The sequence below is a fragment of the Limanda limanda genome, chromosome 4 (genome assembly GCF_963576545.1).
Source record: "Limanda limanda chromosome 4, fLimLim1.1, whole genome shotgun sequence".
NCBI classification, from domain to species: domain Eukaryota; kingdom Metazoa; phylum Chordata; class Actinopteri; order Pleuronectiformes; family Pleuronectidae; genus Limanda; species Limanda limanda.
Window position 1 is genome coordinate 21426391 of NC_083639.1, and position 16382 is coordinate 21442772.

Below are 16382 nucleotides of genomic sequence, written 5' to 3' on the forward strand. Positions count from 1 at the left end.
ATGTAAGTGTGTTCAACACGCAACCAAGGACTTCTGTTATTTCAAAATCAGCTGTGTGTCGTCAGGGTCACATCTCAGATGAAAAGCGCCGTTAACAGCTTCAACAAACAAAGATTAGAGGAAAAGTCCGGACACTGAAAACCCATTTGTGTACCAGAAATGTGTTTATACATCAATCTTTTCATTGTTTAGAAAACTATAATTAAACGTGCGCTACCTGCAGAAGCTACAACAGCTGCATGCTATTAACACACTGATGCTTGAGTATTAATCTAATGATGAATAACAGTACTTTCACTTTAAAACTTAATAAAATATAATTTTTCACTTTTACAAAGTATAGGATGTGAATACTGGCACAATGACGGGAAATAAAGATGAACGGCGTGTCTTCGCTTCCTCCAACGGTAGCTAAAACCGTACGCTTTTGACGCCCTCTGAAGTAAGAGTCTCTGCATTGATCACTTCATGGAGCGGCCGTATCAAGGTCAGGACAACGCTCCACCAATCACAGGTTTGTCTCAGCTGTCAATCATGATGTCTCCTCTTGTTTTTATACCGACAAATAACAAATTCATACAGACTCCATCTTTGAGCAAAAATTATTTGACGTTTACTTGTTTTTGTTTGGTCCGTGTCCCGCTGGCTTACATGGAGAATGCAGGGTTAATGAGCAAACCGCAGCAAGCCACCAGAAGGTGATGTTTTGCTTCCCTTTTAGATTTTCAGGGGGCTGTCGTATTGCCTGTATATGCATAATAAATATAATACATGTCTGATTTAAAAGGATCCGTATAACTGTCTGTCACTATTGAACTTCATGGCAGACATTGGAGGCAGCGTCTGCCGAAACTTAGTGTCTGTTCCCTGAAGTTTGTTTAATCAACTGTTTATTATTAGTTTTACATCAGCTTAACATCAGTTAACATGAAATCTCACCTCATGAATACAAATGTGGCTAAACAGTGTTCGAGGGGGTGACACATGACTAAAAATCTCATTTCCTATCAGCTTTGTGCTGTGTGTGTCTGTGTGTGCTTAATGATTTTACCTCAACACAGCGCAGGTCACTGCAGTGATGTGTGAAGGAAGTTGTGTGTGCGTTGTGTTGCAGTGTGACCAGACTGAAAAACCAACTGATTAGCAGAGACACTGTGAGTTTCCCACCATCACACGATCAATATATAATCATAGTCCTTGAATAACACACACACACACACACGTAGAGTTACACTGCATGGCACCTGGACATTCTGAAGATAATAGCTTCATAAATACAATATGATACATAGATAATCAATAATTGTACTTCAGCCTGGCAGACATGCTGCTGTCCCATCAGTCAGATATTAGCCACTGGGTAGGTGAGTTTGTGTAAGTGTGTGTGTGTATGTGTGTGAGAGAGAGAGAGGGTAGTAAGCCAATGAAAGGAGAGAGTAAATAACAGGAGGGGTGGGCCACTGTGCTTGCCCCTGACCCAGAGAGTGAGAAGTTGGCCAGGCAGGTAGAAAAAGAGGGTGTGACAACTGAGCGTGCGTTTTAGTGTGCAGCATCTCACTTTCATTGGCTGCTGAGACTCTGACAGACGTGCTTGTCCCTCCCCTTCCTCCGACTGCCTGCTGAAAGTGTATGTATGAAATGTGTGTGTGTGTGTAAGGGAGCCGGCAGACTGAAGTGAGCCACAGAGGCAGGCTCCAACAACCCAATGAGATTGCAGCCCTCACACTCACACACACTCACACACACACACACACACACTCTCCTCAGCGCCGGCTCTGGCTTCAACCCTGGGACACAGAAGAAGAAGCAGGAGAGGGGAGAGAAAGGCAGCGAGTGGCAGAGAGGGAGAGTGAGGGCGAGGGAGTAAGAGAGGAGAGAGGGAGAGAGAGGCAGAGGGAGACTGGCGGGGTGTAGGGGAGAACACCATGGCTTCAGATCCAGGGCTGGCTGCGATGCTGCTATGGACTATATCACTACAGGCTCTGGGCACAGGGGGAACGAACAGCAACGAAGGTAAGTGTGTGAGTGTGTGCTCAATTGAATAGACTGAGTTAAATAATGCATCTTCTCTGCAGGAATTAACTTCATTCATGGAGAGCTCTTGGAAAACACCCACACACGCACGAATAAAAAATGACAACACACTCACAGAGAGCAGTGTGTTTGTGTGTCTTAACCCTGACCATGACATCAAAGTTTTGTTGGATTGTGGATGTGTGTGTGTGGGAGAGAGTGTGTGCGTGTGAACTTGTCTTGACATTGCTCACATTTGCCCCTTTTGCATGTCGGCTGCAGTAACAGCGCATGTGTCTGCTGTGGGGTCAGGCAGTGACGTGAAAGTGTGTGTGTGTGATCCGAGGTGAACATCTAAAAGGATTCCACTTGTGTATACGTTTGTTGAGCTTCGTGGAAGATGTGTGTATGTGTTTGCATGTGTGTGTCTCTTTGTTTGCGTGTGTGTCTATACACGTACACACACTGAACACTTTGCTCCCATCAGCCCACGGTCTGAGTTTGTTTACTTCCATCCTCATGTCCTTCATCTTTCCACCACCAGACGGAAAAATAGTTGTTGTCACTTGTTCAGCTAATGCCACACACACGCTACAAAGTCCCCTGGCACCTTTCTACATGTGTGTGTCTGACTTCTGTGGGAATATGTGTTTGTGTGCGTGTTTTTGTGCGTATGACAGGGTCCTTGACAAAGGTCTTGTCTCAGGAGGCCGAGTGACAGCAAAAATTTGACTGTAAGGGCCTTCTTCACCCCTGACCGCAACATTCAGCTTACTACTGCAGGGAAAAGAGCAGCAGGAGAAGGAGAAGACGAAGGAGGAAAAAGAGAGGGAAAGAAAGTGAGGGAAAAAAGAGAGAGATCAGTACTTTGGTTCAGTTGGGATCACCTCAGCAGTGGAGAGATGAGGGCAAACATTTATCCTGTATTAAGCTCTGTCAAGTCGGGATAGGGGAGTCGGGCAGCCTCAGGTCAGACAGAGCAGGAAGCCCGGAACGCCATACAGACAGAGAGACACACAGAGACACACAGGCCGTTCTCATGTTTGTTGTGTCGGCAACCTCAAAATCTACAACCATTAAAGGCCTGTGTTATTTAGACGTGCAACTTTATTTTGTCGCTCTTTCCCACTGACCTCATCATTCCCTCGTCTTTGTCTCCTCCATTCAAATTCATTCACCCTCTCCTGTGATGATTGTTGCCCTTTGCTGATGAACACTTCAGTGTGATGAGTCTGTGTTGTTGTTGTCTCAATTTGAAGAAATTAGTTCAGGTCTCTAATCCCAGTCGCCATTGGAAAAAGCACAAGCTGAATCAGGTGTGAAGGCATTTCCGAGAAGACAGGATTCCCTTTTGAAAAATAGTAGTTTTTTTACAAGTCTGTTTTTCTGTCCATTATTTGTCTGAATGTGTTTTCACAAAGTGGAAGTGGAGAAAAAAATCTGGCACTTGAAACATATTACACACGTACTACTACTAAAAGTAGGTCACAACAAAAAAGTACTATCAAAGACAAAGCTACTATTATGCTATTTAAATCAATGTAATTTGTTTTAAATACATCTGATCATACTGCCAAAAGATGACATGGCAAAAGTGCACCTAGAGGCACGGACTCAGCTTTTTATTTGTTTTAAAATTTAACAGTTTGAGTGTGTAAAGCCCATTGTAGGTAAAAACATTGAGTTTCTGAGATTTAATTTGTACATTTTTGAGAAAACACTCAGGCATTTTCTGAGATTCAAATTGTACATTTACATAAAAGTAAACTCAAACTGAGAAAAAATAGTGTGTCTCTTTTCACTTGACATGGAGCCATATCGCTTCACTTTGCAAGGCAGGATCGACTTCATCCAACTTCAGGCGCCACTGCTCGTGTAAGTCTGCAGTTGATGGATCGCCGAGACAAATGATAATTTCGCAAACATTTTAAACAATTCGGAAGCACTTGCAATTTGAGCCCTAATTCACTATATGATATATATATATTAGAAGGAATTATATTGTTGTATACTCTCAAACTAATTCCTAACTCATAAAACATTCTCATAAATGTACTACTTCAATCTTGTAAATTTTCCGAGAAAAAAACTTTTCTCTTTTATTCTCTAACTTAAATCTTAGTTATTCTCAGACTATTACCTACGTATTAGAGAACAGTTGCGCACTATACATATTATTTCTCTACCTACAAAGGCCCTACTGCGCCGTCATATGACAGAATAGAGATAAAGAGTAAAATGTGCGGAAAGAGAGAACAATAAAGGTCCCTGGCTGGAGCCAAACCAGGACGTTGTGATCATATCTTAAGCTCCTTAACCACCAGGTAGCAAGGACCCCCCCCTTCATAATTGTAAACGTTTTCATTTTATGGCCGAAGATGTTGTTTTAAAAAAAAGAAATTGAATTGGAAATCCCCTTTAAAGACATGTAACACTTAATCAAATATATTTTATTTTAACATTAATAACAAAATAATAAATGCGTAAAAGAAGAGCGTTTTCACAAAATGTTTTTGTGGATGTTAAACAGCGTTGGGAAGTTGTGAGTAGAAATGTGAAATGGCTTTCTAGGTTTCCTCTAACTTCTTATTTGTTCTGTCATGAAATGAAACAGTAAAAAACTTATACTACAGCTAGTTCTATTTCAACATCATTCTGCTTGTATACAGTTCAGCCCATGAAGACATTCTCGCTCCATAAAAAATGTCTGACAGAGAGTTGTGAATGTTTTGTTCTCCAAAATTAGGTTATGATGTAATCCCACACACACGCATGTCAAAACAACAAAAAACAAATCTATACTGCAAGATCCTGCAAAAAAAAAAATTGTTTTCAGTCCAGTTTGATGATTACGGGCAAAAGTGTGATTTAAGTGATAGAGAAAATAATTGATGTCAAAAAGATAACCGATTAACTACCAAAATGATAGTAGTGAAAATGTCTTTTCTTTGCCTTGGTTTGGCAGCAGTCCGACTACAGGGCAATTACAAATATTACATGCTCACGGATGAGATAACCTTCAGTATGAATGAAGAGCTGGAGTATAAATTGTTGGAGGAACAGGTTACTGTTCACGTAAACATGCAGAGCTCCACTCACACAGGACATACACACTGCTGCTGGGCTCTAAATGTATATTCGATATACGAGCAGGAGCCAGGGCCAGCCATTTTGTTTTTGTTCATTGTTCGTGTCTGCTGTCATATTCATTCTGTGCAGAGAAACACACAGCAAGAAATATTTATAAATGGACGGATATACACCCCACTACCACCACTCACTGGCAACACTCAGGTTTCGCATTCCTACATATGTGAATCTTTAATCCTATTTCGCATCATAACGCTAACGTCCCTCAGACGCTGCCAAATGTGAGTGTGTGTGTGTGTGTGTGTGTGTGCAGATATATGCGTAAGTGTATAATAAGGAGGGTCAGAGGTGGAGGAACAAAGAGGAAGCTAGTCTTAATATGTCGACATCTCATAACATGTTTTTGTATTTTTTTTAATATGAGATGTGAGATATTGATTCTCACAGTGAATCCTGTGAGACGCTGTAATTACTACAGAATCAGATAGCTGCTCTTTTTCTATCCAGGAAGAGGGAGCAGGAGCTGGGATCAGTAAGAGACCAGAGGAAGGTAACAGCCTCCTCAGCTCAGTTTACACACATTTTAGTTGCAGGGGTGTATTTTAGCGCCGTATCAGCTGATGTAAAGCTTTTCTTTCTTTATGTAAATGTATGTTAAGAATCACAGGGAGCACTGCAGTACCAGGTGTAAACTTATTTAGATGAATTTAAATTAACCTTGTTATGATATAAAAGATAGTGAAAGCACTTTAAGAAGCATGGCGTTTCTGACCTGTGAAAGTCATGTATCTCCGCAACCTATCATGAATTAAAACAAGCTCTTGGCTTTGTAACATTGTATTTTTTATTCCAAAATGTTTTTTTTAATTAGTTTATTTCTTAAAATGGGAATTTTCCTAAACTAGAAAAGAGTTTTCAGATGAATGATTTTTGATGAAACGAACTTGTTTTCTTACTCTTCACAGTAAACTTTTGAAAAATTGTTTTAGCAAAACAGATTTCATGATTTCAAATTATACAATTCTTCCAAAAGCTAATGTGGAAACTTTTGACACTATGTTACACTATTAATTTACCAGTTACCACCGAACTATATATCTATTCATATATACCATGAAATTGTGAAATACTTCCATAAACGTGTCTCGGCTCACGATGAAATGATATTGGAAGTAGCTTTTGTTTCATGTTTTCATTTGCTATCTTAATTTCCCAACAACATTTTATGCATTTCTACAAGTTTTCGAAGGTCAGTAAAAAGGAAAAGTTTGGAGCCAGTTACGTGATTGGCTTTTAGCTCATTGAGTAAAAAAGATGTTTTCAAGTAGAGTCTATCTTGAGTTAAAATCCCGCTAACCCAACGCTCGTCAACATGGTGACTGACACACGTATACTGAATATTACTGAATTATGACATGAGTAGTTAGTGGAATTTGATATATTATGACTTTAGTGTTCCGTGTTTATGGGTCGGACCACACCCATGCTTGAACTCAGCCTTTAATTTGATCTTAACCTGTTTTCTTTCTGTATCACAATATCACATTGTCCTCTGACAAACAGACAGACACACATCTCTTTGTGTGAGTTAGTATATGTTCAGGCTGAAGTCTACAATAAGAATACACACCCTTTCACACATGAAAACACACAAATTAAAATCAATGAAAGCAACACTACTGTGTGGAAGCTAAACACTGCTGCAATACAGTAAAATTACCTGCAAATTTTTTTTTTATTGTAAGGTGACCGGAGTGCGTAATGGTTAGGGCTCACACCACATCGCCGTATTGATTGGCGACTCCCAACCGGCCGTAACGTTTAATGCTCGTTACTCCCCTAACACTTTCACCCTGTTTCCTGTCTATCCTATTATCAAATACAGCCTAAAAGGTTTTTGGGGTTGTTTTGCTTATGTCTCCAAATTACTAATGTAATTGTTATTATCATATTTCTATGAATTAATTGTTTTTGACCACATTAGATCACCACAGAGCAGTATGCTATTTATAAAAAAAAGAGGCAAAATTGAGAAACACACTGTTCTCCGCACTGACTTTAAAGAACCAAGGAACTTGACACTCACCTTGGAACAGGAACCTTCTTTTCGCTAAGTGTAGGGATGCTATAAACTCACAGCGGTAAAAGTCCTTCAAACAGCACCTATTTTCTACAGAAATTATGTTTTCAAGGAAACAATTCTGGGATAAAACACTGAGACTCTGATACTTCGTAGAGTGAAAGTGGAAAATCAAGGTTATTAGCATGAAATAGCGATCGTCAGAAAAATCATAAATGAGGACCTTTGTCGCTGTATTTCCATCAGTGTGTGTGTGTGTGTTTGTGCATGCGCGTGTGTGTGCGTGCGCATGTGTGTGAACAAAATCATTTGTGTGTATGGAGGTGGTGGCTTTCCTGAGCAGCTCCTCCTGTCTGTGGGCACCGTCCCTGCAGCAGGGAGAGAGAGCGCTCCTTCAGGTTGTTGTTAGTACTGAGGAACATGAAAAGACCCATGCAGAGAGCAGGACCCGCTGCTAATGAGCCAACTGTAGGTGGAAGATATTAACACATATCTCTGCTGCACGAGGACCGAGAGGGACAGAGAGAGACAGAGCCAGGGAACAATGAATTACAAAACACGTTTTTTTATTGCATGATTATTCTAAGATTTGAACATGCTGTAGAAACACAGAAAAAACAGGAAACAAGAGCCAGGCTCCTGGTAGTTGCCATTTCTCTCCTTGTGAAATAAAAAGGCAAACACACATTTCTCTGTCTGAAAAATTGAAAGAAAAAAAACTACAAGAGAAAGCAAGGCTTTTGATTTTGATCAGTGCCACAGTGGACTCAGACGCTGCTGTTTGTATTGATCTCTCCACAGTCCACAGAGTATCTGCTGCACGTTTAGTAACATCACATGAGGAAAATGCATTAGAGTTTGTCATCATTAATAACTCGGAGGGGAAAGATTTGTACAACAAATAAAAAGAACAAGAAAACATTGAAGTTACAGTATTTTACTAGACAGTTGCTCAAGGACTCTTTGGCAGGTCAGCTGACAAGGAAAGATTTTTTCCTCCGTCTGGTCTTATATTTCCACTTTTATTGACTCTGGAAGCTGCTGGTTTCCTTCCTCTCCACCGCACAGAGCGGCCAAACTATATCCCAAAGTCTCACGCATCAAAAATAGATCACCAGCCTCATCAATCAGTCTGTCGGTGTGTTTCCTTCACACGCAGCCTCGCTTCTTCTGTTTGCTTTGCTCAATCACTTAGAGCTGTCAGATCGCAGTCAATAATAGACAGAAGCGTGTTTGGAGATATGAGAAACGTCTGTAAGGGTTTGAGCTCGGCACTAGCAAAACTCTGTTATAATTACTCAAGGTTTCACATTGAATCTGTGAGACGATCTTTTTAGATATTGAGTTGTATTAATTATATAAAACAGAATGACTGAGATCTACATCTCTGTATCACTTTAGCACTCCTCAGCAGTCATGTCCGCAATTGTTAAAATTGTATCGTCCCCTGCCTCGTGACCCGCTCTCTCTTTCTGCTCAGCAGTAAGTTCCTTTTGAAGGTGAAAAGTCTGTATGTGCAGCCTAGTGGGAGCACATTAAAAACCTAGATAGGGCGCGAACCTTTCCTCTTCCTCTGTCTACTGGTTTGCCTTAACACAGGTTGCTGTTGGCTGGCCGGCTGCTCCCCCTTCATCCCTAAGGCACCGGTCTTTATTGAGACATCAGCCTTGTTAGCCAGCTGTCGACGGGAATATAGGAGCTACCTGATCAATACAGCTGCGTCTGCCAGTCCTCCTGAGCGGCGGCCAGAGGCGCACAAGGCCTCACAAAGCACGGGCCTCTCCTGAGTCCTTTCCACCCATTAGCAGGACCTGATGCTGGGCTGGCCAGAGATCAGCGGCCCCTGGGCCAGCTCGGCTACGCCTTGTGATTGCAGCCACATCGGTTGGTAATTTATGTGTCTATACTCTGCTAGCGTGTAGGGTAGGAGGTCCCTCACCGAGAGGGCCGAAGAGAACGGAAAGAGCGGGACATGGGGAGAGAAGGTTGTAGGCTGCTTGACAGCTCTGGAATAGGCTGGTGTTGTGGTTGTGTTTTCACATCCCTCCTGGAGAGAGATCGCTATGATGTTCCCTTCGTTGGGACTGATGAATGGCGGAGATCTGGCTCTGCCGCAGTAGCCTCCTCTCCTCTGTTATAGACAGACAGAGGAACACAGCGTGTGTTAGAAACAAAAGAGAGGCTGTGTGTTAGAGGGATAGTCGGGCAAAGAGAGAGAAAAAGGAGTGAAACGAGGAGAGTGTGAGACGGCCACGGCGAGAGAACAAAAGCGAGATGAAGAGAGGGAAAGAGGGGGAGGCTGCTGTCTCTTATGCGTCTCCTCAAGTTCCGTCGGTGGGGTTGTCTTTATCAACTCCGGTGCAGAGCATCTAGCTGATAATTTGCCGCTCTCAATTCCCTTCAATCCATTAAAGGATTTAAATGTTCATTAAGTTTAATAGAAGCCCAGCGTAGGTCTAATATGCTCTGATAAACGCTGGCAAACCTGCCAACCTGTTCCAATTGCTGCAGCAACAAAGCTCCGTCCAACTAATAAGGTCAAACTCAAAGTTTGTGCTCATTTCACGTTGTGAGATGTGTTTTCTCAGAGTCACACAGCAGCTCCAGCAGCAACAAGCTGAGAGCGACGTGTGTAAATTCATTAACAACTCCTCCGAAATAAATGACAGGTTGTCTGTCATTAGCTGCCACAATGACTCATACGAAATCCCTCTGCTGCTACTCTTGTTAGGAGGAGCCCATTGTTTGTGTGCTCTCTTGTTGTTGTAGGTTTGGCTAATATTTGGTTGATTAAAGTACTTGGTTGAGATTCAGGAAAATAGTCGTCATGGTTAAATGGAACAAACATGGAACAAACATGTAAATTGTTAGAAGGTGGTATTTAAAAAGTTATCTTTTGGTTTCCATGCAGCGGCGTAGATCAGGACTAGTTTCGGTCGCAGACTAAAACCTTGAATTCAGTGTTTCTTATAAGAAACCTGCGCAGTTGAGGAGGTTGAACTTTTTCGCTTTTCTACAGTGCCAATATTGTACATTTTATAAAATATAGAAACAGCTGAATTTCTGCTTGGTGTTATTGGACATCATTAAATTCATGAATACCGAAGTTCATCACTATTATTTAGGTATGTTCCCATATAACTTTGAAGCCACATTTGTTGTTGTTTTAACTTGTGGTCAAACTGAATATCTGTATACACATTTCAATAGTATGTACATTAAATAGAAGTAAAGAAGTTCGCCATGAAACATGTTTGATACAGTATATCCTGCCGGCCTAAAGATATCTATAAAAAATATTAGTGACATTAAATTGATATTAAAAACAATTAGTATGGATATGATTCCGATGGTTCACTATTATTTCTAGGCGCAAGGTGTAACAATGCGGCTTGTGCAAAAAAACTGTGAGCCTGACCAGAATGGCCGCATAATGCATAATGGCCAGAAAGCACTGGTCAGTCTAGACAACCTCTATGAAAACAGAGTTTGTTCCGCCATGGCTACCTCGCTCATTTGTGTTGTTGCCAAACAAACTTCAACAACAAAGAGAGAGAAGAGTTTTTTGTTCTGCCCTTTGAAGAGTCAGAAGAGGTCCTAAATCGAAACAGTGGCTGTTTTTGACACTTCAGAAACCAATGCCCTCATTTTTCCGGTGCCGACTGTCCACACTTCATGCAGTTTGCAGTTCAGATTCCCGCTCGGTATTCTGGATTGCTCAGTTTGATGTAGTGAGCCCCAAAGCGAGCGTGATGCGGGCTGATGGATCAGTCCCACAGCCAGTTTCCATAAGGAAATAATGCGTTTTACACAAGGTAATCTGTCCATATATCACCGTCCTGATGTAATTAATATGTGGCAAAGGAGGGGTCCGGAGCAGGGGGTGCAAATAACTCATCTCTCATTTGATGAAAAAACATATGCATACCAAATCCATACAGATGCACGTGTGCAAACATGCATGTATACATGTGCTCGCTCACAAACGCACGTCACGCACACACTCTAATATGGTGATGATATTAATGTGTATGGGAAGTATGAGTCAAAAGGAAACTGAAGTGTTTATAACCTTTAAAAAGAAGAGGAGAAAATGAATAAATCTGTTGAGAGTTTTGGAAAAAGGTTTGTAAAAGTCGGTTTCAGTGTCTTGCATCAGCACACAGCCTGTGAGTTACCCCCTGCTGAAGTAACCGCAGCATTTACCGTAAAGAAAAAGCAGAACAAAAAAGCCACATTAGTGTGGGAGATGCCCTCTCCTTGTTTGGAGGACAGCACTGGTTGTGTGCTAAATGAAGCCTGAAAAGAACCTTTGCTCGTCCTCACCTCCTGACTTTTACAGCATACTATCACCATTTTACTGCAAATTCATCATCACCTAAAGACACATTCAGAGCACAGGCCAAAACATATTTCTAGATGCGTTTACAGTCTAAACACCTTAGAAAGGTTCAAGTAAAAGTTGGCACTAATTTTGCATTTACAGCCCCAGCTCCCAGACTGCAGACTGGGCCAGCTGCAAGTATTTTATTCTATTTATGGCTAATGGTAAAAATGTGTTTAATTGTTCCTTTATCTATTCTCTTTAAATGCCACTTGCTGTATGTTTTTTTTAACGTGTGAATGAATAATCAGTGTCTTAGGTTGTGTTAAAAATACAAAGAGCAAATTTAAAAATGGTTAATTAAAACAAAATATTTACAGATGAAAAAAAACTAATATGGGATGAGATGAATATCGTCCAAACTGTGAGAGTTAAGCTCAGAAAGAGGAAGAGGACTAGACGATGAAGATCTTACAGGCATCTGTTCCAGTGATGTTTAATGGAACGACTCAGTGGCGGCGGCTTACTCGCTAACAGAGCCAAAGCAGGGAGTCCAAAAGCTCTTTCACTCTTCACTGTGTTCTCTCTCATCGTCTGTCTTCTGTTCATACCCGGCCCTTTTAAATGCATGAAGCTTAATTCATTCATCTACTCGCACTTGAACTAGATTTAACAACAAAGCTTGTGTCTCCCCGAGAGGCTTCTCCTCTTGCTGGTGACGATGGGAGAGAAAAAGCTCGAGTTAGCTCAACAGCGTAAACTCTCCACACTGCGACGCACAAATTTGTGGGGGTGAAAAAATAAACATGGCAGTGTGTTCGTCATGTTAAGTGTTAGAATTGATTGTTAGAAACGCGTTGTCTTGTCGATGTGTCTGTCTTCGACCTATTTTAAATGTTGCAAATAACATTTATAATCAGAGTGTGATATCATGGTGTCACTGCGCAGACAGCTGCCTGCTACGTAACGGCGCTCAGGATTTTACCCTCCACACACACACACACACACATGCATATGAACATGTAGGCAAAACAATCCTCTGTGTTAACACTGAAAAAGGAATGCATGAAAAACTGCTGTTAATTAGAGAATGTAGTCATCGATCGCAATTATCATCTGTTATCCCACAAGGAGATCCGGCTCTGTGCTACATGCAAACGTGTTTTTACAGAGAGTTATAATATAAATAAATTGCGGTAATGGATTACCTGAGGTAAGGATCAATCTAAAGTAGAACAGAATTAGCATCCTGTTTAATGTTATGTGGGATTGACAGAAAAGACAACTCATTTAAAAGTGAGAAGCTGCACAAATATATGATATAATATAATATATGCTCTTTTAATTGTTTTAAATGTATCATGGCTAAAAAGTCACTGCCTTAAGTTTGTGACCAGTGTAGCAAAAGTAAGAATTCATGTGCAACTCGAGGTCTTTCCATAGAATGGAGTCATGACCACGTACAGAGCAGTACCCTCCATTATCATTATATATTATAGATATTATAGGATAAAGGATTTGCTCCAGGGCGGAGATAGTGATGTGACCATGGCACGTTAGACTCACTGACTGACAGTAATTATCACCATTCATCATTAACCATAAGCCTGGGATGATAAGAGCTCTTTATGTAAAATGTCAGCTCACTGAAACGATGAAAATGATTAAAGGGCATCAGTGTGAAATAGAGACATAGATGCCGTACAAGGGCTGAAAGGAGCTGACAGTGCGGGCGGGGGCCCCCTGCGGGTGGAGTTGGGAAATAAAGAATAAAAGTCATTTTATTTATTAAGAGGAAGGTGAAGTAAGAACTTGGCTGGTGCGGAAACATCTCCCCAAAAAATGTCTGGGCTGCAAGTCGAGTCCGTATTGATAAAATATCCCTGTCATCTCGACTCAACTATTCTCTCTGCTCGAGCTCGGTTCAGCTCAGCTAACCTCTGTGTGAACCCTCAAACATAAATCAATAGGTCGAGGCATATTCTGTTGGCTTTCGCACCAGCAGGCCACGGCAAAGTCGGGCACCGCTCTGTTCAGCAGGTGCTGCGGACAACGGCAACCCACATCTCTGTAGACGCTATCGTGTGCAGGTATCACACTGTCATCCGCCTTAACACTCCTCTGTCTCTCCTCATCTTGTTTTCAACGCCCCCCTCTCTTTCTTTCCTCACGTCTCTTTAACTGCTCTATAAATAGCTTTGCATACTTATCCTCCACTGTCTATACCCCTCTGAATGTTGTCCCTGGGGAAGCCTGGGCAGCAGTATAGCCTGCGATTCACTCCTTCTCCCCTTGGGAAATGATGAGCCTCGCTGGCCCTGAGCTTCTTCCCCCCTCCATCATGCAGCAACAACACGCTGCGTTGCAGGGACGTGTGGAGGGTCCCGTGCCCCAGCTCGGGAGCACCTGCTAAAATAAGATACAGGGGGGCTGCGCTCCGGCTGCAGTGGCCACTATTAACCGAATCACCTTGTCGCCCGGGAGCAATCACTCCACTGCCCTCACTCTCTGACCTAATCTTGGGATTTTGGAAAGGTGTAAACTGGGGAGCGTTTTTGTCTATTTTTTATTTATCTGTAATATTTTTGGAGGAAAAGTGCTGTCTCCAGTGCATTTTGTGCTGATATTATAGAAAAAGTTGCGCAGTGCACAGTTCCGTGCTTCATTACCATAAGGATTTTTGGGATGCTCTGCCGCTGATGATGATGTGTGCTGCTGTGTCTCCGGTGTAAAAATACTTGTAGGTTACAGACGCAGCAGATAGATGTTTGAATGCAATGGATTGCCCCATATTTTGGATTTGCTATTTACACCTTTCGTGAAATACCCTTTTAAATATAAATCCGTCATTGAAAAGGTTTTCATGTCAATGTAGCTGATCAGGCGATAAATTATATGCGTGTGTGTGTATATATATTTGTGTACCCCAAAATACTTTCAATTTGCCAAAATCTTCCTAATTAAATAATTGATTTACTTTGTACAAGGAAAAAATTATGATTTAAAATATGATGATATATCTCTTGAGGCTGCTGCACATTAGAGGATAAAGGATTTTAAACCCGTTTTTCCACTTCAGACAACCGCGGAGGCGTTCCCGACTGTAGGTCACTAACAATATTAATGCTACCAATTGAGTCTGAGCCTCCCTGATCTCCGACAGAAACCTGCAACAGCAAGGAAGAGCGAGAGAGTGAGTGAGCTGACTGGGAAGCTTCAACTACCGGATTCTGAGTAGGGTACTCGTACAGCTGCTTCTAAAAAGAACAAAACATTTGGTACTCAACTAAAGCACGCGCTAAAAAATTGTATACGCATTCTCAGCCATGACTTCATGAATAGTTTTTTATTTAAAAAAATGTCACTGTAAAACAGAACACAGGGGAGTCTATGTTTGCTTTTCTTCGGAAGTCCAGGTTAATCCTTCAAGTGCTCCACTGTCCAGTTAAGAAGGTGGCGGTAATGCACCTTAAGGTCATTTGCCAACCACCATAAAAAACATAAAAAAAACTGAGGAAGAAGATATCGTGTGTTTCTGCGAGATTCTCTGCGAGAAGTCTCTGGAATTGCGACCGTGAAATTGTTTCCTACAAACGACAAGAGTGCTGTCTGACATTCTGGCCAAATCGTAACGTTAAATCTGTCATTTTATCTGTGGTCTCCCAAATTTAAAAAAAAGCAACCCACACACTCATTTGAAATCTGTGATGTGCTTGTTGTTTCCTGTAACACTGATCAGGCCAAAACCAACAAATTGAAAATGCATGAGACAGGTGATGATTTCTTCAAAAAAGCATCAAGCATGTGACAGACTCCTATCACTCTGGGATGATGATAGAAACAGTTTATGGACCCTCACATAAAAAGTCTTGAATTCCAATTCTCAGTCCGCTGCTGACCCTCAGGCCCTCCGCTGTGCAGCATGGTCCCATGTTGTTGCCTGTGGTGTTTGTCTGTGGTCTTTTATTTTCTCGATAAATGTCAAAGATTTGATTTGTTAGATATGTTGAACTTTGTTTTTGTTTTTTCCAAAGCAACTGGACAATGTAACATGTGTCATTCTATGACAAAGCAGCCGCTCAAGGATTTTCATTAGTTTATTTTGAGACGTTGCCAAGGTTAATCACAGTCTTTCATTACTGAATGTGTTTTTTGCTGATTGTGTGTACGGATTTGTGCGTTCATATTTTCACATTTGCCTGGTAATGAAACAGCCGAGGTACAAATTCGTCCAGTCGTGTGCTCAATATTTGTCCCATGTTTGATGTGATCGGTTTTAAACAGGTGGTTCCTAACGCGGCTCTTTAGTCAGGTCAAAGCTGGAGTGACTGAAGGTGATTAATGGTAGAGAACGGAAGCAGAGAAAAAGTTTGTTTTCATATTTTCAGCTTTTTTCCAGGATAATTCTTTACCTTTTCAGGCTTTAAAAACTACTTCAAACCATTTGAGCAGTTTAGAAGGAAAATATTTCTTAATTTATCTTTTGAAACATGATACGAGACTCTTCCTCTACACAGATTTTTTTCTCCAATTTGTTTCTATGTAGAAAGTGAATAAAGCTGTTACAGGGATTGTGCATTAATGTGTTAATTAAAATAGCTCTTAAGATGTCCGTCAGGGAATTTTGTTACTTTAACTCAAACCAGGCTGGCTCTTTACCCTGTTTCTCTTTCTTATGCTCACATCTTATTTAATGGACAGATATGAAGGTGCTTTCAACCTTCTCATCTAACTCTGCCAGAAAGAAATATATAGATTTATGTAACTATTACTTTAACAATGCTTGTGTATTTCAAACCTGCCAAAATTATTTTTTCTATCCTGCAACTCCCAGATACGTACCTGCAGCATATGTTTACTACCTCCGCAAAGGAG

The 16382-nt window shown here is 41.2% G+C and overlaps 1 protein-coding gene across 1 annotated transcript in view; it reads left to right on the forward strand.

Annotated features, from left to right (window-relative positions):
• The first annotated feature begins 1925 nt into the window (after positions 1-1925).
• epha8 (eph receptor A8) overlaps positions 1926-16382 on the forward strand; it is a 101564-nt gene continuing 87107 nt past the window's right edge. The window contains exon 1 of the mRNA XM_061069411.1: positions 1926-2013. Within this exon, the coding sequence (XP_060925394.1) occupies positions 1926-2013 (88 nt within the window). The remainder of the gene's footprint in view (positions 2014-16382) is intronic.